This window comes from Agelaius phoeniceus, chromosome 29 (assembly GCF_051311805.1).
Source record: "Agelaius phoeniceus isolate bAgePho1 chromosome 29, bAgePho1.hap1, whole genome shotgun sequence".
In the NCBI taxonomy this organism is placed as follows: Eukaryota; Metazoa; Chordata; class Aves; order Passeriformes; family Icteridae; genus Agelaius; species Agelaius phoeniceus.
The window spans coordinates 5,155,064-5,178,685 of NC_135293.1; the positions used below are offsets into that span (position 1 = coordinate 5,155,064).

The window sequence follows — 23,622 nt, forward strand, 5'->3', positions numbered from 1 at the left end:
TGAGCGGGATGCGGCGGGGGCAGCGCGGGGCGGCCCCCCCGCACCGGGGCTGGGTGCGGGGAGTAACACCAGCACCACCACCCCCCCGCGCCGGGGCCGCTGCTCAGAAGTTGCACATGAATCTGCAGGGTTTTTTCTCTCCCATCGCCGGATTGGCTCCGTTTAGTTTAAAAAAAAAAAATTAAAAAATAAAAACCCCCAAAACAAGCAAAGGCGGGCGCGCTCCGCGCCGGGCCGAGGGGGGGATTCGCCGTCCGCGGGGGCCCCGTCCCTCCCCCGCCCCCCCTGCCCCGCAGCGCCTCGGCCCTGCGAGCCAAAGGGGGTTCCTACATCTTTAAATGGGATGTAATATTTTGGGATGGGCTTTTTTCATAACGTCACTTCATTCCTCGCTCTTTTTTTTTTTTTTTTTTGTCTTTTTTTTTTTTTTTTTTCATTTTCTCATTCTTTCTTTCCTCTCTCTCTCCGCTGCCTGGGTCTCGGATGGAGCCGCTTCCCTTCTAACTTCCCCGCCGCCCGTGCCTGCAGGCTGGGTGCGGACCCCCGACCCCCCCCCGGGGCGAGGATGACCCTCCTGCCTCTTTAAACCGCCCCCCCAAAACCCCAAACAAACAACAACAACAAAAAAGCGCTTTATTTTCCAAGTGGGGGGGGATAATTTTGCTTTTAATTTTTAATTTTTTTTAAGGGTTGGTTTGTTTTGGTTTGGTTTCTTTTTTTTTTTTTTTTTTTTTAGTTTTTTTAGCGGGGGGTGGAAGTTGGAATCTTTTTATTTCCTCCTCGGCCCCCCCTCCCGCGGGGCCGCCCCCCCGTGCCCGGCTGCCCCCCCCCGGGCCCCGCAGAGCCGCTCCGGAGGAGAGAGAGAGAAAAAACGCCCGGACTGCTCCAGCCTCCGAAATGACTCAGTAACTTTTACGCCTCGAGTCTCAGCCCTGCAATTAGGCACTTTCCCAGCACGGCTCGGGATGTATTCGTCTCCTCTCTGCCTGACCCAGGTAACCGGGACCCCCCCCGCGTCCCCCCCCCCCCCGAATTTGCTCCTTTCGCCGCAACAGACTTTAGCAGTTGCAATACAAAAAGAAAAAAAAAAAAAAAAAAAGAAAGAAAAAAGAAAAGAAAAAAAAGAAAACCCAAGAAAATGCAACACCTCCCTCCCTAAAAATAATCATAACAGAGAAAGGCGGGTTGGGGCCGTGCAGGGCTGCTCAGAGGAGCCGCGTTCCCCTCCTGTCCCCCTCCCTCGCCTTTTGCAGGTTTTTTTTATGGTGTTTCTGGTGCTTTTTGGGTTTTTTCAGCCTTCACTTTCACTTGGGGCGTGGGGGGGTTGGAAGATTGCGTTGTGGTTTGGGTTTTATTTTTTGGTCGCTGCGCCCAGAGGTGGGTGGTGCGGGGAAGCCGCGGGCTCTGGGGGCCAGGGGGGGCTCCGTGGGGTGCGGGGGGTCCCCGGTGGGCTCGGGGAGCCCGGGGGGGGTCGGGGCTGCAGCCTCGGGCTCGGCCGTGCCGCCTCTTGCGTAGCGTGAAACTTTTTCCTTCCCTCCCCCCAGCCTGGCTGCACATGGTGGGGTGCAGGGGGTGGGGGGGGCACGGGCGTTTCGTGCAGAACCCTCCGACTTTGGGCCAACGCGCGCCCGGCCGTGCCACGCTGCGCCGCCAGGGCAGGGGGCCGGGCACGGCAGGATGTGGGGGCACCCCGCGCTGTGCCAGGCGAGGGGCGATGCCAGCCCCCGTCGGGGTGGCGAGGGGCAGCCCCGGCCGTGCGTGGGGACGCTGATGTCACCCCAGGCCACGCCGGGGTCCGGTGGCACGCGGCAGGGCGGCCGTGCTGGGCCCGCGGTGCCTCCGAGCGGGGCGTCCCTGCAGCCCCCCAGGAGTGGGGGGGACACCCAGGAACCCCCCCTGCCCACGGCGCGACCACTGCGGCTCTGCCTTTGCATCGTGCTTATTGATCGCTGGTATTTATTTAATTATTGAGCAGGCAGCTTTCTCTGCCTCGTAACCTGTTCCCTGCTGGCGGCCGCTGCCCGCTCGGGGCCCGGCCTCGTGCTGCCCCCCCGGGCTCTGCTCTGGGGGGGAGGGCAGGGGAGGGGGGGCTGCTGCTGCAGGACCCCCAGCCCAGCCCAGCCCTGCCCTGCCCTGCCCTGCCCTGCCCTGCCAGCCCCCCTCCCTCGGCACGGGGCTGCGGGGCTGCCTCGGGGCTCGGGCTGCGCTGCCCACGAGGGTCCGTGGGGGTCCGGGGGTCCCCTCGTGGCCCGCTGGGGTGCGGGGGCAGCGCGGGGTCCGGGACCCCCCGGCCGCAGCGTGAGGCTGGTGAGGACACGGCCAGGGTGGGCAGTGCCAGGGCTGCTCAGATGACCCTGAGGTGGTGCTCCCTGTTGTGTGGTTGACTTGGCAAGGGTCACACCTCAATCTGGCTTATTTACTTCTCTTTCTTCCTTTCTCTTTTCTTCTTTTTTTTTTAACTCTTTTTCTTTCTTTTTCTCTTTCTATTTTTTATTTGTACTTTTTCTTTTTTTACCTTCTAATTTTTCTTTTTAATTTTTCTCTTGCTCTTTTTCTTTCTTGCTTGCTTTCTTGCTTGCTTTTTCTCTTTTTTTTTTTTTTCTTTTATTCCCATTTTTTTGTTTCTTTTTTTTCCTTTCCCAGCCATCCCGCCTTTCCCACCCTGACTCCATCCCTCTCAGGGGTCCCAACCCTCCGAGTCTCCAGCTGGTGCTGGGTTGGCAGCGCCCGTTGTTGCCAGCTCACAGTGCTGGTGTGGTGTGGGAAGCCGTGCGGTCGCTGGCCGGGCCGGGGCCGGCCGGAGCCTTTCTCCTCACAAACCCGCGCTGTTCCCAGCTCTCCTCTGGCCGGCGGAGGGGACCTGGTTTTTCCCACTGCCCGGGCACGGGGCAGGCTCCGGTGTCCTCCCCTCAGCCCGACACAGGCTCAGCTCCGATCGAGCCCGGCTCGGCTGGGGCCAGCCCTCGTCCCCAGCTCCAGCCCAGCCATTCCCGTTCCCGTTCCCATCCCACCCGCGCGGCGGGCAGGCTCGCCCGGGCTCGGGAGCTGCGGATGGTGATGTGGATACATTGGAACGTGCGCGGGAGCCGCCCTGCCTTGGCCTTTGCGCATCTCCCCGCCAGCAGCACCGCCAGCCCCTGGAGCCCGGCACGGCCCTGGCACCGCGGGACCCCGCAGGCGACATTCCCGGCCGGAACGGGCCCGAGCTGGGGAGCCCAGCGGCACCAAAATAGCCCTGGCAAAGGGCTGATAGCCCGGGACACGCTCCTGGCCGCGGCCTCGGCCGTAGCTCCCGTCAGGCTGGGGGGTGGCTCTGTGCCCTCCCAGCTCTGTGTCCCTGCTTGGGGACTTCCTCCCGCTTCCGCAGCTCACCTCTGTCCCTGCTCGGGGCCAGGCCGGGAAGCCAAGAGGGAACTGCCGAGATTAGCAGGGAAGCAGCGCCGGAACCGCCGCCACGCACGAGGCCTCACCCTGCCCACGGGGAGCGGGGCGGGGGCCGGGGGTGTCCGGCTGCCCAGGCCCCAAAATAACCCCGGAGCTGAGCACCTGCCAGGGACCTGCACGTGTGTCCCCTGGGAGCTGCTCCCGAGAAGCCAAAGGGATTTCCAAAGTGGTAACAGTTATCCTTGGCTCCTGGATCCGCACTGGGGGACATTTGGGATACTTCTTGTGGGGGAATATTGCGAATTTTATGACTGGCGATGCTCCTACACCTCTGGCTCATGCCTGGTACCTGGCAGTGCCCCCAGCACACCCCCAGCTCCCCACCCTGGTTCCTGCAGGATGGGAATGAAGTGAGATGGGCGCCGTCCTCCAAGGCCGCCACAATGTTGGAAGCTGGGCATCCCAGCAGGGTCTGGTCAGACTCTTCCCTCCGCCAGGCTCCATGCCAGGGGTGCAGAGCTGATTTTGGGATGGCAGAGGCGATGCACCCGCACTGCCTGACCGAGAGCCAGTGCCCAGGCACGGACCCCCGTGTGTGCCACAGTCAGTGGCTCGGGATCTGAGGGGCATCGTGGAGTGCCTGGCTAAGCTGGCCTGGCACAAACCTTGGTACCAGCAAACGGGCACAGCTCCGGGCCTGGGGGGTGGAGCTGGGCTGCCAGAAGCATTGCAGCCACGTGGCACGGTCACAGCCACATCTCCAGGCATCCGAGGGGATCCCACCTCTCCCCGGCCACGGCTGGGCTCCACACATCCCTGGGCTGCCACCACTGCTGCAGGCATGTGGCTGGGGCAGGGAGCTGCCTGCTGGGCACATCTCGTGGGGCATCCTTTGGCAAGCCCCCTTCCCGAAAGCGCCGGGGCTTTTCAGCACCGGTGCTCACCCCCTCCACCAGTAGCTCCGGAGAACTGGTTTCCAGCCGGGAGCTCAGATCAGCTGCCAAAGGATGGGAGCAGCAAGCCGGGCATGGCGGGGGAAGAGAGGGAAGGTTGCAACACACTTTCAATTCTCCCATCTGCTGAGTATTGTTTGGGAAAAACAATGAGGCTGTTCTTTAAATGCAACCTTCGGGAGATCCTCGCTTTCCCCGCGGCGCCCGCCGTGCCCGCCTGCCCTGGCGAGCCCTGCCCCACTGCTCCTGCCCGATCCCAGCTTAAATCCTCACCCGGGAAAAACAGATCCTGTGTTCAGGGGGGTTTTTGATGCTGGGTCGGAGGGCACACGGGCAGGGAGGGGATAAAGGCAGCTGCGTGAGGGGCTGCTGGCCGGCGCTCACGCTGTGCCGCTCTCCCCCTCATCACCTTGAACTTGTCTGGGGCCTCGTGCAGTAAATCAGCCGCCCTTTTTCCAGGTACCTGCCGATTTCTCCCTTCCCTGGGCAGCTTCGCCCTGCCCACGGTTCCCTCCCTGACCGTGCTTCAGGCCCCTCATGCCCACAGTTCCCTCTGTGCCGGGGCAGGGAGCGATCCCAGCGCGTGCCCAGCGCTGCGGGTGTGCGCACGCCTTTGCAGACTGCTGAACAAAGCCCAGCTGCCAGAGCCCAGAGCCCTGCCCGGAGCTCTTGGAGCAACTGGCAATAGCTCCCTTTTCTATTCCCCTGAGCCTGGCAGGGCTGGGCATGGATGCCAGCAGCCTGATCCTGTTTGGACCCGGCGGTGTTCCCCCCTTGCAGGGGTGGCTGTGGCGGGGACGGTGTGGCCAAGGCAGTGCTGGCGTGGCAAGGCTCGCTGGGCAGAGGAACCATGGCATGGGCTGGCCCAGCTAGCCCTTATCAGGGCACAGCAAAGAGAGAGAAAGGCGGCTCCCCAAGGAGCCTGGGCAGCCCTGGAAAGGGGAGCTCAGGGGCCTGGGGGAGAGCTGCCACGGTGGCACCGAGGGATCTGTCCCGACCCCGGGCTGGGCATGGTGGGGAGGGCCTGAATAGGGATTTGGTTCTCCCGGGGAAAGGGAGGGTCTGTGTGTCCTGTCTTTGGAGGTGGTGGAGGCAGGTCCCTGCCAGGCAGGGCTCTCTGGGAATGGCCCCAGGGACAGGGACAGCTTGCCCTGTCTGCTCACCCACCTTCCTTGCCCGATGGTGCCTGTGCCAGCCATCCCAGTGCCTGGCCCCTGGACACGTCCCTGCAGCCCAAGGGGTGCCCATTTTCCCCCCATCACTGTCGTTGTGCCTGCACCTGTTCTAGCCACAAGCCAAGCCCTTGGTGGCAGGATGGGGATGGGGACGGTGGTGGGGAGCATCCCCAGAGTCCCTCACTGGAGAGGAAAAAGGAGACTTGTTGGGGAGGTAAAATCCCTCCCTGTGAAGCTGGCACGCTGCCTGCCACCCCCGGCCGTGCTGTGGCTCCTCGGCGCAGGGATGGCAGTGCCAGCACAGAGCATCTCCGAGGGGGCTGGCTGCCCGTGGGAGGGGCTGGGGGGGCTGCTGTCCCCAGCAGTCCTTGCACCCAAGCTGGGAAGTGCAGGCAGGGCCCTGGGGTGCTGGGGATGTGCTCCTCAGGGACCCATGAGGAGAGGATTTCTCCCACAGCACCTTGGGGTGTGCCGGGCAGGTCGAGGCAGGGTGGCGAAGGCGATGGGAGCAGCCAGGGCATCAGTGGGTGCTGAGCCCTGCCAGGATCATGTGGCATCACTGGTGACGTCCACACGGCATGGCTGAGGGCTGCTGCTGGGGCTGAGTCTGAGTGGGGCAAAGCTTCACCCAGCACCAAATCCTCATGGATTTTCGGTACCAAGATGCTTTTGGATTGCCTGCACAAATTGGTGCAGGCAAAAGCCTGAGCTCAGCCTCCCTCCCTGCCCTGGCAGCCAGACACTCTGAGATCTCACCCTCAAGGGGGGTATGCAGACCCCTGGGACGTGCCAGCTGCAGGGAGGGGATGCACAGGGTACCCCCGGGCATCCCGGGCCTGGCTCGCACCCGGGCGGGCGGCTGAGCTCGCCGTCCGTCACGTCGGCCCTGGGCAGGCATCCCCCGCGGCCGGGCGCTCTGTGCCAGCTTGGCCGGGACCCAGCGCCCTGCGCCGGCCGCCAAGACCCGGAGCTTCCCAAGTCCTGGAGAGGAGCTGGGAAAGGATCCCGTGGCTCAGGTGCGGCAGCGCTCACGCGCTGGGGGACCTGGGGCCAGCCACTGCCAAGGATTGATTTCTCCGTTAACTCACCACTGCTCTAAAAGCGCATTAATCCTCCTTCCCCGGCCGGCAGCCAGCGCTGGGCAGCGTTTTGGGTGAAATCCCCAGGTCTGGGCTTTGGGCTGCCTGCCGTGGACGTTGCCCTCCCCACCACCAGCAGCACCACTCCAGCAGCACTGCCTGGCACGGGAACGCTGGGATCCAGCCCTCCTGCTGACCCCTCTTCCCTGGGAGCTTATTCAAGTCCATAGCCGGGTGGATTTTTTTTTAAACTGAGGGTTTTACTTTGTTTTTTAAGAAGGTTTTCGCTCTCCTTGCAAAGGGCCCCTGCATTCCCTTCACGGGGAAATGGTATTTGACCGGCTGTTGTCCAAAAAAACCCCCAACATGTTTCTGATCACGAAAAACCAAGAAATATTTTTGCTTTCAGAGGAAAAAAAAAAGCCCATATGAGAGAAATGTTGATTTTCCACCCAGACATTTCCCCTTTCTCCAAACCAGCCCTGAAAAAGAGAGGCACCACTGCTCCCCCCACACCCAGGATGTCATTCTGGGGGTACAGTCTCACGGTGGATGTCACCCAGGGCTCATCTGGGTGCTGATGAGTCATGGCAACGCCAAATGCGTGACCCCCTCTCTGCTCAGACCCCCTTTTCCAGGTGCTCCCACATTGCACAGGCACGTGGGGCTGCCGGGAGGACGGCGAGCGCCGGTGACCTGCTGGCTGTCCCCAGGGAGCCACCCATCACTGTGTGCTGCAGAGCCGCCGCCGCCAGCCCGCCTCGCCCCGCTGCCACAGGCGACGAGGCCGCTCGGTCCCACGGTTGCCTGGCGGGAGCTGTGATGTGCCGGATCCTGCACCCCCTCCCGCCGTCCCTGGCTGCTGCCCAGCGATTTGGGAAAGCGAGACGGCGCAGGCTGAAATGTGACCCCCGCCACGCTGCGCCGCAAAATCTCCTTTAGTAACCTGTGCGCCAGGACAGCGAGAGCGCGGCGTGAATACCAATGAGGGGAAAAGTGCCGAGTAAAGAGTTTTTGATGGAAATGGCATCGCATGAGAAAGAGAGCGGGAGCGAGCGGGCGGGTGCGCGCCCGGAGCCTGCGCTGGGCGCGGGCACAGCGGGGCACACACGTGTGCGCACCTGCGGCCGCGAGCTTGGAGGCTGAGCGTGGCACGGTGCCAGGGTCGTGCCACCCCGGCGAGCCCGAGGGAGATGGCAATGGGGGTGACGAGCGGAGGGGGCTGCGAGGCAGCAGCTGAGGGGACACGTGGCAAAGGGTTGCCGCGGGCAGCGTGTCCGCAGGGTCCGGGGCATTTCCGTGGCACATCGGGAAAGGGCTCCCGTCCCCCTGCGCCGTGCGCTGCTGATCAAAGGCGCAGGCGGGGAGGGCGCGGGCCTGTGTGAGCAGCGCCCTGGCCGCGCGCCACCCCACCTTCCCGCTCCGCTCCCCCGGGAGTTTGTTAAACAAATTTCTCTAATTGCACAAGCCAAGGAGTTTGTTGGAGAAAAAAGCTGGGGAATTTCCCCTCCTCTGGGCCACCCCTTTCCCGCTTCCCCCGGGGCAGCCGGCGCAGAGCGAGCAGGTCCTCCCCACGACCCCCGGCTCTGCGGGAGGCTGTGACCCCGACGCCTGCGGGGCGCAGCTGCGGGGTGTCCTCATGTCACCCCTGCCTACGCAAGGACGTCCCCTGCTCGACCTCTTCGCGGGCGGGTCACACACATTCCCTCCCGTCCAGCCCCGGGGTCAGAGCCTGTCACCCAACGCGGTGACACCCAGCACCGCCATCTGCCCTTCCCGCCTGGCGTTCTCCATCGCTTGGCTGGGCACCCCTGGAAACGGCCTTTGTGAGCCTCCCGTGGGCAGCCCCTGACATCGAATCCCGCCGGATTAGCGAACGTACGGGATAAAAGCCTCGGCTTGGCGGCAGTTCTGTGCCGGGTGGGGGCTGAGGCGGTGGCCCTGCCAAGAAGGGACGATGCGCGGCCGGGTCCTGCCCCGGTTCCCGCTGAGGTCATGGCTATAGATAGCCCGGGAGGGCGCAGCGCCGAGGGCAGGATCCAGGCGCCCTTGCCAGCTGCACCGAGAGCCCTGTGGGCACCCGCTGCCTGGGAGGAGACGCTGCCAGGGCGCCGGGGGTTGCTGAGGGACGGGTTGGCTGGGACAGCCAGGATGTCACTGGCCATCGCCAGGTGACAATCTGGTGCTGCAGGGCGTGACCCTACACCTGCAGCGATGCTCAGACCCAGCCGCTCTCCATCCTCCGTGGTGACTGGGGTCCTGCCGCCGACGCTGTGACCTGGGGTGGCTTTTCCTGTTGCTTCCCACTGCGTTTCTTTCTTTCTGTGCTCCCAGGCAAATGCCAGGCTGGGGCACCCCCAACCCCAGGTTCACCCATGGGTGCAAAGCTGCTGGGTCAGGAGGGCAGGGCCAGGGTTTGCCCCCTCCATTTGCCCGGTCTGGGTGCAGCTCAGCTCCCCACAGAGCCAGGCAGGTGTGTGCCCAGGGTGCCCCCGCCAGCCCCATGGGGCTCCGGAGCGCCGGGGTGGCTGGGAAAGGCGTTGTTGATGAGGGCACTAAAAATAGAGTGGGACTGGGATCTTAATGGGACTTTGTGGGAAACCTGGAAACATTTTCTCATCCCCATAAATGAGTCCAGATGCATTAACGATGACTGCATCGCATCCTGAGGTACCGCCGGAGGGAACCGGGACGCGCTCAGCAGCTTCCTCGCCTTGCGGTGGGGAATTGGTTGGAGAGAGGAGACACCAGCGGCAGCCGGGGCCGAGCCACAACTGCTGTGTCCCATGTGGGGACAGGGACGGGAGCTTGCCCAGCATGACCTTGGTGAGGACTCAGGCCCCATCCCAGGTCTCCGCTGCCGGTGCCCGTGGGCACTCACAGCCCTGCTGGCAGGCACGGTGACAATGTGCTCGGCTCGGTGCTGGCACCGCGGCCCTGGAGCTCTCTGGAGCCCCCAGGCCCCGAGGTGGCCAGCGGGGGCAGGGTGAGGTGATGCAGGAGGGCTCCCAGTGCCAGGGCCAGTGGTGCTGGTACCCCAGTGTGCCCTGTGGTGGCACGGAGCCGCTGGGATCTGGCCTGTCCGAGGGTTTTTCCTGTTCCCTCGTGGAGCTGTGACAGGGGGATTGGCTCCCAAAGCGTCGACCCCACGGCAGGACCTTGGACTCCCCTAGAGGATGGCTCGGGGCCAGCCTGGGCAAGTAGCCCAGGGCGGGTGGCTGTTGGAGCCCACGTCACGAGGCAGGTTGGCACGGCCGTCTCCGCGGTATGGCAGTGTCACTTAGCGGTTACAGCAGCACCCGCGAGGCAAGGGCAGTCCCGCCCCGCGCCTCAGTTTACATCCAGGTGGGCACCGGCACCCGGCACGGGAGGAGGGCGCTCGCCCCTGCCCAGCCCGGGCTGCTGGCCCATCACGGGGGGGCCAAGGGGACCGGCCACAGCCACCGGCCCCCGCGCCGGGCACCGCCGAGCCCAGTCCCGAACAGAGTCCCTTTGTGCAGGTCAGCCCCCACCCACTTCTGTCACTTGGGAGGCGTCCAAAACCCTCCCGAAATAGGACCCAGCCGGGCTCAGCCTTTGAATCTGCCCAGGAAGGCTCTGCTGAGCTGCCGAAAGCAGATGAACATTCCCCTTCCACCCCGTTGAACCAGTCCCGTCCTTCAGTGCTCGGCGTGCAGGGTCTGGCCAGGCTCGGAGCTGACCCTCTGGGGACACGCCCGGCCCCTTTGATCTCCAGGCACCACCTCGTGCCTCAGTTTCTCCTCTCTCTGTGGAGGGTCCTGGCAGGTTGTCCCGAGCACCCAGGGAGCCGATGAGATGCTGGAGGAGGGGCTGAGCCTTTGGCACATCCATAGCACAGCAAAGGCGCTGGGGCGGTGGGGGGGCCATGAACTCTTCACCTCCAGGGTGCCGGCGTGGCCGATCCTCCTGCGAGGTCGCCGATGCCGCGGCAAAAGGCCAGGGCTATTTTTAACCACGGACTTGCTCCAGGGATTGGATTTGCAGCAGAGTGAGCCCCACAAACCCATCACAGCACTGCCCATCATGGGGTGCAGAGATACCCCCAGCACCAACCCCCCCAGCAGCACCCCCAGGAGGGAGCTGGGGACACCTCTCTGCACCCCCACACCTTTAATGGTGCACGATTAATCCCCCTCGGAAAGGCCAGGACAAAGCAGGCAGGGCTAAAAATATGTTGGGAGGGAAATAAAACCTCCTGCGTCAGGGGCTAAAGCCGGGCTCAGAGCCCTGGGCCCAGCATGGGGGGGCTGGAGGGACCCTTTCTGGTGGTGCCCCCTCCCCAGAGTGAACAGAGTGCTGCCAGCCCCAACACATCTCCTGCCTCAGTTTCCCTCTGTGCTCCTGGGAACAAATTCCATCCCCGGGTCACATCCTGGCAGCTCCCAGGCTGACCCTGGGGTCTGGGATGGGCAAAGTGCTGGGTCTCGGACACTGCAGCCCCCACCGTGTGCCAGGAGCAGGGATGGGGGGACAGGGCACCCCCAGGGCCCCGCGCTGATGCAGGGCAGGGCGGAGGAGCCAGCAGCACCAGGACCCGTTGGCAAAGCTCTTTTTTTCTTCCAGTTCCATAAAACATTTCCCTTCCCTGGAGCCCCGGGGGGGTTTTGGCTGGGAAGCCACGTGGCTCTGGTGCTGCTGGCCACGAGATGCTTCCCAGGACGAGGGGACATCTCCGTGGCCATGGGCTGGGTCCCCCAGTGCTGCTTCCAGACTTCTCCCAGAGCTCAGCAGTCACCGTCGCATCCTGCCTCTTCTGTGGGCTGGCCTGGCAGGTGACATGCCTCAGTTTCCTTATTTTTGGAAAGGCAGCGCCTCACCCTGGGGGCAGGTGGGGTCACCCTGGGAAAGTAGCTAAGCCGTCGGCTCCCAAACGCCAAAGGGGACGCTCAGAGACGGCACCTGGGGAAACTGAGGCACCTGGGAAGTCCAAGTGAGTCTTCAGGAAGGCAGCGAGTGGCTTTAGGCTCTCACACTATCGAGTCTCCCTTAGCAGAACCCTCCTGGCCCCTCCACCACCCAGTGCTAGCCGTGTTGCCACCGGGTACATCCCTGGGGCATCCGTACCCCTCCCTGCATGCTGGGCACGCTGCTCCCCAGTTTGGGGCGCATTCAGGAAACCCGGGGACCGGCAGTGCCAGTTGTTGCTGGGGTGGGGGTGCACGCAGGCAGACCAGAGGCGGTGCTGGGCACGGTGTCGGGGCACGTACCGTGAGCCCCCTCCGGCTCCATCCCACCTGGGCCACCCCCGGCTGCCGTCTGCGGGGCGGGCTGTGCTGGCTGGCGGGGGCCCAGGCAGCGCTGGCACCGGAGCCCGGGGCTGCCAAGAGAGCTGCTTTTCTTCCTGATGTTTTCCAAAGCAACTGGCAGGTTCTGTGCCGCCGCGGCCTCCTGTGACCCGCGGCCTCGGCGCGCTCCCCGCGCCCCCGCTCGCAGCCGCAGCACCTGCGAGGGCGAGCGCCGGCACCGCTCCCGCCCCGGCACGTAGGCGCGGGCAGGTGGGCACCGGCCCGGCCCGGGGGCGGCGGGACCCGACTGCTCCGGGGGGCTCACAGGCCAGGCGGGCGGTTTTGGGCAGCGCCAGGTGTGGGGATCCCGGGGCGGCTCAGTGAGGGGTGCGTGGTCACCCGGCTCCTGGGGTGAGTGCAGAGCACCAGGGGCTGTACGAGCCCACCCCCCGCTCCTGGGCTGATCCTGAGCGGGGCTGAGCATCGCGGCAGCAAATGAGGGTTGGGAGCCCCTCTCTGCTCCATTTGTGCTCACCCTTCCACCAGAACCCGTAGTGGGAACAGTCCAGCCCACCCACAGCCCCCAGCCGTGTGTGGGTGTTGGCTGGGGGATGCTCTTGGCTCTGGGGGAAAATAAACCGCAGGATCCGGAGAGAGAAACTGCGAGGAGGCTGCACAGTGTCCTGCCTTCACCTCCACCTGTGCCGGTGGTGCCAGCCAGGTGCCCTGGGCACCGAGGCTCTGTGCCCCGGCGTGGGCTGCAGGAGGGGTTTTGCAAGTGAGGGGCTGGGTCAGACAGGAGCGAGGGGAGAACGTGGCTGTAACAGAGTGTTCTGCCCCACGGGCAGCTGTGTCGTGGGGCCGGGTGTGCACAGGCAAGGCCCGCACAGCTCGTACCTGCCCCGGGAGCCCCAGGTGCCCCCGTGCCCCCTCGCTGCCCCGCCCCAGCGCTGCCGCTCTCTCTCTCTCCCGGGCCGGGGAAACGCGTTCCGATGCAGAGCAGGCCGGGACGCCCGGCCGCGCCACACCGGCGAGCAGCAAAAATTATGAATAAGCTCTTGTTAATAAATACTTTATGATGAATCCAAATAGATTTCCTCCTCTGGAGCAATTATTGCAAAATGGGCTCTAATAGGGTGCAGGGCGGCCCCGGGAAGGGCTGGGTGCCTTTCAGGGCCTAAGTGCCTCCTTCCATCCCCTCTAATGAGCACTTCCCAATCATTTGCATCTGTCTCGGCAACAGGTCTCATTACCAGGTTAACTCATTACCCAGGGCCGCTTCGGTGAACAGTTATAAGCGGCTACCGGAGGCTCCGGTCCGTGCTAAGGGCATCTGTGGGCTCTGGTGAGGAGAAAGCGAGTCCCCGCTGTGCCCTTTTAAGGTACCGGGATTTTCAGGATTACCGGAACCTCTGTAGTCGCATCCCCCCCTGCCACCACGCCAAGGCTTCCCATGGGGGCCCGACTTGCCAGCCCCTGCCCGGGCTCGCAGGGCCGCGGGGACCTGGCAGGAGCGGCGGCCGTGGGAGCCGGCAGCGGTTCGGAGGCGTGCGGCTGCTGGAGGGGCGGCTGAGCATCCTTGCATGGGGAGAACCCTGTGTGGTCCCTGCAGGGCCGCCACGCAGCGAGGCTGTCCCGCGTCGCTCCCTGCCCGCGGTGCGGATGGAGCGTCCCGCTCCTCCCCGCAGCCGAGGCCGTGCTGGTGGGAGAGCAAAACCAACTGCCGAGGTGTCTGACCCCTCCCGTCCCGCTCCTCCTCCTCCGCCCCTCACCCCAGCACCTCCCCCGTGAAAACTGCTCGGGAATTTCCTGAGGAAACGTGTTGGGTTTTTTTTTTTTCATTGGAAAATTCAGGCTGTTTCACTGAGCCCGACCTGTTTGGACAAGGCGCTGGAGCGGAGGATGCTCGGAGGGTGGCCAGCCCATGCCGCGGTGCCCGTGCCAGCTGCCGTGTCCCTGCGTGGCACGGAGCATCCCCCCTGTCCCCGGAGTGTCCCCCGGTGCTGCCGAGCCGGCGGCAGAAGCACGGGGAGAGGCAGCGCCTCAGCTGTGCCCCTTCCCAATCCCTGGCGCTGCCAAACCCTGGGCTGCGGAGGAGTTAATCCTCCATGGCATGCCCAGCTCCACACAGAGTATCCCTCCTTCCTCTCCCCGCTCCACCGCAAGACAGAGCCGGACTTGACCCGTGCCTCAGTTTCCCCTCACAGCACCTGGCATGGGAAGCCAGCGCTCCTGCAGCCCCTGGAAAGGGGGTGCAGGGGGGCCCGGAGCGGGGCCGGCAGCGCCCGGCGCAGGCGTGCTCCTGCCTGGGTTGCAGGGCTTTACAAGCCTGGGTTGGATGAGGCCCAAGCGCAGGCTCTGCTGCCAGATTCCCATCCGGAAATGCCCCGGGAGCAGCCTCGTCTGGGGTATTGCAGCACGTCTCTGCTTCCCAGCCCCGCAAAGGAAAAACAGCAGGAGAAACACTTAACCAGTCTTTTGCCGGCGCTCGGGCTACTGGGCTGGGAGAACCCGGTGGGAATCTGGGACTGGGACGGACAGACAGACAGCGCATCCCTGCCTCTGCCTTCCCCAGTGGATCCGGTGTGAAGCGGGCCGGTGCCAGCCGGGACGGTGCGCCCGGCTGCGGGGCTCGCTGCCCGCACGGTGGGGACGGTCCCCCCGTCCTTTAGCGTGTCCCCGCAGCCGCCGTTCGTCTCCCTGTGCGTGTCCTGATGCCCCCCAGCCGCCCTCGCCTGCCCTGCTAAAGCCGCTTAACGGCGGCATCGCGGCGCGGGTTAAGCCGGGCGGGAGGGAAAGTTGGCGAGGGGCTGATTGGCTTTGGGTGCAGCTCCCGGCCTGCCCTAATCCCGGCCAGGGCGGGGGGGCTGCCACGGCTTCGGGGGCACCGAGGGCTGCGGGGGCTTCTGCACGCAGAAGGGTTTTTGGAGGGTCTCAGTTGTGGGTCCAAGCGAGAACTGTAAATTCTCGGCACGGTGAGGGGGAGCACAGAACCTGGGGTTTGCTGCTGCCGTGCCGAGGCAGAGCAGCCCCCGGCCCCCACAGCACCCGAGGGTGCTGCCTCACCCAAGCCAGCCCGGATAACCTGGTTCCGGCCGTGCTTCCCTGCAGGGGTGCCCGGGGTGGCACTCCCCAAGCGGGAGAGCAGGGATGGGGACAATGGCGCGGTGTCCCCCCGGCCCTGCGGCCAGCCCTGCCGCCGGCTGCCTGGGGAGGGTGGCGGGGCCAGGGGATGGCAGCAATTTGTCGGGCTCGTCTGAATAACCGGCCACCAAGGAAGATCAGCCGCCCACCGCCCCGGCCAAGTATTGTTTTTGGAACTCACTGCTGCTTTTTTCGGCTCCTGTCTTACTTTTCTTTGACCTTCTTCCCTGATTTAAGACACATGCCCAGCCCTTGCCCAGCTGCACTGAATTAGCGGCTGCTGCTGGGGAGGGAAGAGGGAACCAGATCCTGTGGTGGCCCCGGGAGCAGCCGGTGGGGACAGGTTCCCCAGGCAGAGTCGGGTCCTCCAGGCAAAGAGGGTTCCTCTGGCAGGATGAATCCCCTGGGCAGGGGTCCCCAGGGTTAGGATGGGTTTGCCTGCAGATTTGGGTCCCTGTGGGCACAATGGGCTCCCCAGTGAGGGGACAGTCCCCTGTCCCTTTTTGAGCATGGCAGGGACACCTGTGGGGCTACAGCTCTTTGTCCAGAGAGGGGCAGGCCCAGAGGTGGCAGGGTCTGTCCCATGAGGAAGGATTTGTGCGTTCAGGGACTTTTGGGGCATTAGTGGGGTTGTGCTGGGGGTTGGGGCTGGCAGTTACTGGTGTCTGTGCTGGGTTCAGGGACAGTGGGGTCTGCACTGGGATGTCTGTGCCAGGTCACAGCAGGGTCTGTGCAGGGGTCACTGGTTCAGGGGACACCCAGGGACTCACGCTTGCTGTTGTCAGGGTTTGTGCTGGGGGAGCAGATTTAGGGTTAATGGGATCTGTGCTGGACTTGAGAACAAATGGGAGTAGCAGGGTCTGTATGGGGCCAATCCTTGCTGGGAGCCTGTTTCAGGGGACATTGTTCCCTCCAGGCAGGGTCACTCTGGGACACAGCTGCTTCAGCCAGGGAATGGCATCGCTGCTCTGGGATGAGTGGGGCTAGATCTGGAGTGCTCACCCCATCCCACAGCCACAGCTCTGTCCTTTCCCAGCTCCTGCCCGTGGCCATCTCCTCACCTCAGAGCAGCACTTGCCCTTGGCACCCTCCCCAGGCATGTCCCTGTGGCATGGCAGTGGCAGTTATCCCCAGCCACCCCCCTCTCAGCCCTGGCAGGAATCCAGCTGAGCCCCTTCCTTCTCCTCCTCCTCCCCACAGTCATGAGGGACCCCAAGGGCCAAATCCTGCCCTTGGGGACCAGCTTGGTGCTGCCCTGGCTACACACAGGGATGTTCAACCCTCTGCCTGCTGCTTTCCAAGCTGTGCTGCTCCTCGCCAGGAAGGCTCCCAACACCTTTCCATCCCATGGTGGGGTTGTGGGCCCCCAGCCAGGAAGCACTGATTTTCCAAATTGGAAAAAAAAATGGGATGCAGGAAGGAGGGGCCAGGGATGGGGATGCATTTTCCTTGTTTTCTTTTTGGGGCTGGACTCATCCAGCAGTGCTCACCAAATGGAAAAAGGCAGTCAGAGCACGTCTTGTGTGCCGGGCCAGGCGCCAGCCGCCGGGCTGGCTGCAACTGGGGCAAACTGGGGGAGTTTCTCACTGGTCCAGAGGGAGTGGAGAGGTCCAAGGCACCCAGAGCTCGAGTGGGAGCACCCGGCATGCTGCAGGCATGGGGGACCCGGCACTGGGGTGTTGTGGTCTGGCAGCGCCTGACGCCCGCACAGCGGCTCCAGTGGGCACAGTGTCAGCTGGGATTTCAGGTGGGATTTCTGCACCTGGTGGGAGCAGATCCTGCAAAGGGGAGAGGGTCTGGGTGCTGCTGAGGTGGCCAGCCTTGTGCAGGAGCCTGTCTCTTTGTGGCACTTGCTCCTGTATTGCCCAGCCAATCCCTGCAGGTTTTTGGCTCGGGAAAATTGCAGCCGGTGGGATTTATGGAGGTCTGCTGGAATGGGGGAAACCTCGCTGGGTGGTGAGAGGATCCCTGACCCTGGTGGGCATGTGCCTCTGCCACAGCTTTTTCTTCTGGTTGCACTGGAATGCAGCCCAGTGGGAATGAGCCTGGCAGGTCCCCAGGGCTCCACAGCCACCTCAGGAGGGAGCTTGGAGGGACTCGGCCAGGAGTGACCCCCTGTCCCTCTGCTCCCACAGGATGAGTTCCACCCCTTCATCGAGGCGCTGCTCCCCCACGTCAGGGCCTTTGCCTACACCTGGTTCAACCTGCAGGCCCGCAAGCGCAAGTACTTCAAGAAGCATGAGAAGAGGATGACGAAGGATGAGGAGAGGGCGGTGAAGGACGAGCTGCTGAGCGAGAAGCCGGAGGTCAAGCAGAAATGGGCCTCGCGCCTCCTGGCCAAGCTGCGCAAGGACATCCGGCCCGAGTGCCGCGAGGACTTCGTGCTCTCCATCACGGGCAAGAAGCCCTCGTGCTGCGTCCTCTCCAACCCCGACCAGAAGGGCAAGATGCGCCGCATCGACTGCCTGCGGCAGGCGGACAAGGTGTGGCGGCTGGACCTGGTCATGGTCATCCTCTTCAAAGGGATCCCGCTGGAGAGCACCGACGGCGAGCGCCTGGTCAAGTCGGGCCAGTGCACCAACCCCATCCTCTGCGTCCAGCCCCACCACATCAGCGTCTCCGTCAAGGAGCTCGACCTCTACCTGGCCTACTTCGTCCGTGAGAGAGGTGGGTGCTCGTGTGCCTGCAGGGCAGAGCCTGGCTGTGCTCTGCCACAGCCACCTCTGGGGGGTTTGCTTTAGCTGTCCCTCCCCATCTGTCCCATCCCCGTCTCCAGCTGGGGACACTGCTCCCAAACACCTTCCCCATTGCAGACCTTGCAGTGCTTCCCTCTCCAAACTGCTTCTTGGGTGGGTGCCCCCCACCCTGGCCCCTCTCCCCCAGCCAGGGCTGATCCCAGCTGCCCAGGAGCAGCACACAAAGGTCCCCGAGGATGAGCTGCCTCTGGGCATTCCCAGCATGGAGTTTTGGGGTTAAACCCAGAGCTAACCCCACATCCTGTGCCTACCTGAGAGGAGTGGATGGGCAGCCTGGGCAGGGAAGGGGCAGCCTGTTCCTGGTGCATCCCCAAGGGCTGGAGCTGGATGAGGTCCAGCAGTGCCCATTTGCCATGGACTATGGTGCCAACCCCTCGATGCCAGAGCAGGGACATGGCAGTGAGGCTGGCTGGGGAGGGCACAGCAATAACGTTGGTGGGGGCAGCTCCTGCTGTGGATACTGGTCCTGGCCCTTCAACTGCCTGGGAGTGCCATGGACTTGCTGGAAGAATTGGCTGCTTTCATTGCAGCAAGGAGGGTCAAAGCTGCTCTCAAAGGGGGAAACTGAGTCACGGAGTGCGGCACAGGCAGCAGCTCTTTCTCTCAGTTTGGGTCCCTGAGCCATTGTCCTCTCCACCAGCTCACGTCACCTCCCCACATGCTGGGAGGGGGAAGCTCAGAAGTAGGGATTTTACCTGGGCAGGTTTGTTGTCCCCAGCTGGTGACATGCTGGCACAGACATGCTGCCAGCAGCTGGGGTGCCCCACTCACTCTGCCATCCGCCAGCACCCCCAGCTGTGTGAAGAGCCAGGGGAGCTGCTGTGTGATCCCAGCTGAGGGCTGGGCTATTGCACAGGGCTGGTTCACAGACAGGAGGGTCTGTGACTTGCAGCCTTAGGGGTGATCAAGGGTCTTGTGGCCACCTCTGGCCAGGCCAGGCTACCCAGGTGTGTGGGGGTGGCAGGATATTGGTCCCCTCCTGGCAGCACCTCCTGCCCATGCCTACAGCACGAGGTGATGTCCCCCAGCTCTGTGAGCCCAGCCTCATCAGCACCACAGTAGGGGGAACGTGGGGCTGTGGCTCTTTGCCTGGTACTGGCCAGAGCCCAGGGACAGACAGTGACACCACAGAGGCCACTGTGGTGCCGGCAGTGCCAGCAAATCAGGTGCCAGTGTTGTGAATCATGGTGGGCACACGCTCTGCCCAGCCATCCGTGGGATATGCTGGGTGTCACTGGGGAAACTGAGGCATGGCAGGCATGTGACCTCCCGCACTACCCAGGGAAGGGGTTTGGCAGGACTGCCAGGCCCTCGTGGCTTTGGGGAAAAATGGGGCACAGCCTCCAGCAGGGAATAGCCAGGGCCAGACCCTGCCCCAGGTGGGACCCTGGGCTGGCGTGGGGCACATCCGTGGTTGCACACACGTGTGCAGCCGGGACCTGCCCGCCCAGCCATGCCCCCAGCGTGTGAGCACGTGTGCTGCCAGGACCCGTGCCCATGCACGTGACTCACCCGCTCCGTGGCACCAAGGGACCCAACAGGGCACTGGGAAGGGTGGGTGCTCTGCTGGGAACGGGGGCCCAGGGTGCAGCCTGGGGGCTGGGGGTGTCCTGTGCACCCAGACAGGGAGTGGGGTGTGCTGTGCTGGGCTGAGACGTGGCCGTGCTGGGCTGGGCTGGGCTGCTGCACGCTGTAATTGGGGGCACCCTGTACTCACTGGCATGGGGCTGCTGCGCACTGGGCTGGACTGAGGGCACCCTGTGCTGGCTCAGCTGGAGGTGCAGCGTCACACTGGGCTGGAGTACCCTGGACTGGGCTGAACTGGGAGCACCCTGATGCTGGACTGGGAGCCCTACAGTGGCCAAGCTGAAGGCAGGGACCTGAACCCCCACAGCCTCTGCAACGGGGTCCCCACTGCCACCTGGTGTGCCTCTCTGGCCATGCCGTGTCCAGCTGCTGTCCCCAGGAGGTGGCTGCCCCTCTCCCACCCCCCGCCCCTCCACCGGCGACCTTGACCCCGGTGTCTGGGTCCCCAGCAGCCGCAGTCACCTGACTGTCTAATTGGGAACACAGCGGCTGTAAATACTCCCTGATAAGGCCTGGCAGCCTCTCACTTTCACTGTTAAGGTCGCTCTGGCCCTGGTTAAGGGGGACCAGCATGGGCCAGGAGCAATAGCGTGGGACCCCTAGGGTGCTGCAGGGTGCTGGGTGCTCGGCATGGCCTGGTCCCTGCCCACGGTGGGCATGTTCTGTCAGGCTGTGGCTGATGGGAGGGGTCTCCGGCCTCCCACCTTGGTGGGGAAACTGAGGCAGGGAAGAAGCCACCACATCTATGGGACCCTGCATGGCATGGCCAGGCTGCTGACAGCCCTCGAGGGGTGCTGGGGATTACTGTACCACAGCCTGGTGGGCTCAGGGAGCTTCTCCCTGCCCGACATGCTGCCCTCCTGCTCCCTCCTACCTGCTCCTGCCCGGCACACTGCCCGTTCTTACCTGCCCCCTCCTGCCTGATTCTGCATGTTCCCTCCTTCCTGCCCCCTCCTGCCTGATTCTGCCTCCTCCCCGCTCCCTCTGCCTGCCCGCTCCTGCCCTCTCCTGCCTGCCCGCTCCCCCGCGCCGCCCGCAGCATCCCCAGCCTCACAGGCAGGGGCTGGGAGGGTCTGTCCCGCACAGAGCCCCCCCGGCCGGGCGCTCCGGGCTCCCCGCAGCCCCCGCAGCTCCGTTATCAGCCCGAGCACGTGCGCCCGCGCTCCCCCGCCCCCGCCGCCCGGTTTTGCCGGTGTCAGCACAATTTCCCAGCCGCTGCTCTGGCAACGCCGGGGAGGGGGGGATGGAGGAGCCCCCGGCCCTGCGCTCCCCACCCGCGGTCTGGGGCAGCCTTGGGAGGGGCTGAGCGCCCGGACGGCCCCCCCGAGCCCATGTCAAAGGCGAGCTCTGCCCCTCGGCTCTTCCCCCTGTCCTCGGCTTTCCGTGCCCCCGGGTGGGCAAACTGAGGCAGGACCTGTGCCAGGCTGCGGGGAGGTCCCGTCCCAGCCCTGCTGGCCCTGGGGGTGGCCGTGGGGTGCAGGGAATGCCGGGCGGCTGGGTCGTCCCAGAGCAGCACCGGCCCTGCTCCCATCCTGCACCCAGCCCTGCGAGCAGCACCCCCGGCACCTTTGGGGCAGGATGGGAGCAGGGCTGGATGCGGGATGGGAGCAGGGCTGGATCCGTCCTGGATGCGGGATGGGAGCAGGGCTGGATGCAGCATGGGAGCAGGGCTGGATCCGTCCTGGATGCAGCATGGGAGCAGAGCTGGATGCAGGATGGGTGCGGGATGAGTGCGGGGCTGGGTGAGGGCTGGGCTGTGCACACCGCAGTGGGGGAGGGGACGGCGCTGCAGCCCAGAGCTGGGTGTGCGGCGGGGGGGCGGGGGGGCTGGGGGAGCTCGGAGGTCGCTGGTGAAAGTCAAAAGCATTGCAGTAAAATGGTAATCAATCTCCCCAGCCGATGGTGCCAGGACCTTCGGAGCATTACGGAGAGATTCCTCCCAGCAGCTCCTGTCGGCAGCAGCCAGTCTGGGGGGGGGGGGGGGGGGGACGACGGGAGAGTGCCCCCCTCCCTGCACCTCCCACCAGTGCTCCCCACCTCCATGGGCTCCCTTGCTGCGCCCTCACCACGGTGCCTCCATCCCTGCAGCCCCATCTATTTATCCTTGTATCCCCATGCTGGTAGCCCCCATCCTTGGACCCCACCCCCCTCCCACCCAGTCTCCCAGAGCCGGGGAGAGGCAGAGCAGGGGCGGTGCTGGCCCCCCACACCCTCTGAGGTTCTCTGCACCCCCCTCACCAGCCGTCATGCTCAGGGGGTAGGGGGTTCAGGCTCTGCCCTGCAGTGAGCTTTTCCCGACAGTGCCCCTCGGCTGAGCCCCCAGGCCGAGCGGGGTGGGAGCAGATGGGTGCCCAGGGCAAGCAGGCCGTGCGCCCCAGGGTGGCATCGAGCTCCTGGCAGCCCCGGCCGTGCCGCCGCCAGAGGACAGCACCTGGGGGGAGGCAGGGACCCCCGCGCTGTGCCAGCATCTGCGTCTCCCACCGCCTGGCAGCCCCTTATCTCCCCCCACCAGCCTCACCGCTGGGTGCGGCGCGAGGCAGATGGCACCAATCTGCCGGGGAGCCCGTGCCAGGGCTCTCGTCCCAGGCGCGCTGCGGCCGTGCCAGGCCGGCCGTGCCAAGCGTCTGCTCAGCCCCTCCAGATGGAGGGGCAGGCGTTTCCCCGGGCACCGCCGCTCCGCCAGCCCCCGCGCAAATATTTATCGCCAGGGTCATGAGAAGATTGATGGGGTTCACAATATTTGGGATCTGTCATTCGCAGAGCTGGGCACCGGCGGGCAGGCAGGCTGGAGAACCCCCCCAGCACACAGATGAACGCGAGCAAACCCTCCCCCTGTTCCCGGTATCTCTACTCCCAGCCAAACAGCCAGGGAGGCCGGGGTTGAGGGGAACGGGGTAGGCAGAGCCCAGCAAGTCCAGGAGGAAACCCCCCCCCCCCGGAAAGGGCACGAGGGTACGAGACAGCAGAGACTCCGCAGGGGCTGGGTTCCTGCCCCCACGGCTGTGTGCTGCAGCAGCGGGATGGGAGGGGGCTCCCCAGGCTTCCACCCCCCCGCCACCCCCGTCTTCTGCAGCGTCACTGCCCGGGGGTGCCGCTGCTCCCGAGCCCGGCCCCGCTGCGAGCCTGGCGCTGGCACGGCCGGGGCGGTTTCCATGTGCTCGAGCTCTCCGGATCGATGTGCCGGCGACCTTGGGGAGGTCAGGGCTTCCCCGGCTCTCCCGCAGTGCGCCGAGCCGGCGGCGTGCCGGAGCCGGACGGCTTCCCAGCAGTGCCCGCTGCCAGCCCCGGCCTCGCGTCACCGCCGAAGCGAGCGGGGCCGTGCTCGGCCCGCCGGCCCCGGCAGCGTGAGCGGTGCCTGCCGGGCACCTGGCACGGGGTGCCACGTCCTGTGCCGCCCGAGGGGACAAGGGGCCAGAGCGGTTCCGCGCACCGTTAGGTACCCGATGAATAAAAGATGAGCGAGCTCCTCTCACGAGCACCTGCCGTCCCCCGCCCTCGCCACCCGCCGTCCCCCCGCGCTGGCAAGCGCCGTGCCCTCCCCGGGGCCGCAGTTGCCATCCTGGCCGGGTGCCCGGCTTCGTGCTGCGCTGGCAAGGGACAGCTGGGGCGGCAGATGCCCATGGTGCTCCCTCCCGCCCGTGGCCGCGGGAGGGGGGGAACAGACGCCGGCAAGCCCCCTGTGTGCCCCTACACCCCCGATCAGGGTTGGCACTGCCAGTTGGGGCACGGGGACGGTCCCCTGTCACACTGGCCTCTGCACTGGGGTCTTGGCCAGTCCTGGGGAAGGACTTGAAAACTGCTGCCTCAGCCCTGCGTGGTGGTGATGCAGGGGCTGCTTTTGGGGGAGCATCGGAGGGGCCGTGTTTGGGGCACATCGGACTCGGGGGGGGGATGCTGGCTGTGCTGTGGGGTTCTGCCACGGGGCTGGAATTGCTGGGGCAGCAAGATAGTGGCAGCATATTTCCCTGTCCCTGTCCCTTTTCCTTTCCCTTTCTCTCCACCTTAATTTCTTCCTTCCTTTCTCCCTCCCTCCCTTCCTTTCTCTCCTTTCCCTCTCCCATCCGTCTGTCCTCTCTCCCACCCCCTCCCTGCAGCTGCGCCCCCAGGTACCCCCAGCCCAGGGCGCGGGGGCTGGATGCCAGCACCCCGCAGGGAAGAGTCCCAGGGAAGGGGGGGCTCAGCCTTCCCTTTGTCTGTCCCGCTCTCCCCATGCCTTTCCCCGCTGCCATCTGTCCCCGCTCGCCTCCGCGGACGCCGGCAGCCCTGGATGGAGCCCAGGCCTGGCAGGGCTGAGCGAG

The 23,622-nt window shown here is 64.9% G+C and overlaps 1 protein-coding gene across 5 annotated transcripts in view; it reads left to right on the forward strand.

The window, feature by feature from the left end:
* Positions 1-23,622, forward strand: part of NFIC (nuclear factor I C) — a 42,252-nt gene that overhangs the window by 1,797 nt on the left and 16,833 nt on the right. For 3 of the 5 annotated variants that reach the window (XM_054650021.2, XM_054650022.2, XM_054650023.2), the window contains exons 1-2: positions 438-995; positions 17,117-17,648. In XM_054650021.2, coding sequence (XP_054505996.1) covers positions 966-995; positions 17,117-17,648 — 562 coding nt within the window. In that variant the 5' untranslated portion in view covers positions 438-965. Of the gene's footprint in view, positions 1-437; positions 996-17,116; positions 17,649-23,622 lie in introns of those variants that run through there. The other 2 variants (XM_054650018.2, XM_054650019.2) reach the window with 2 other exon arrangements.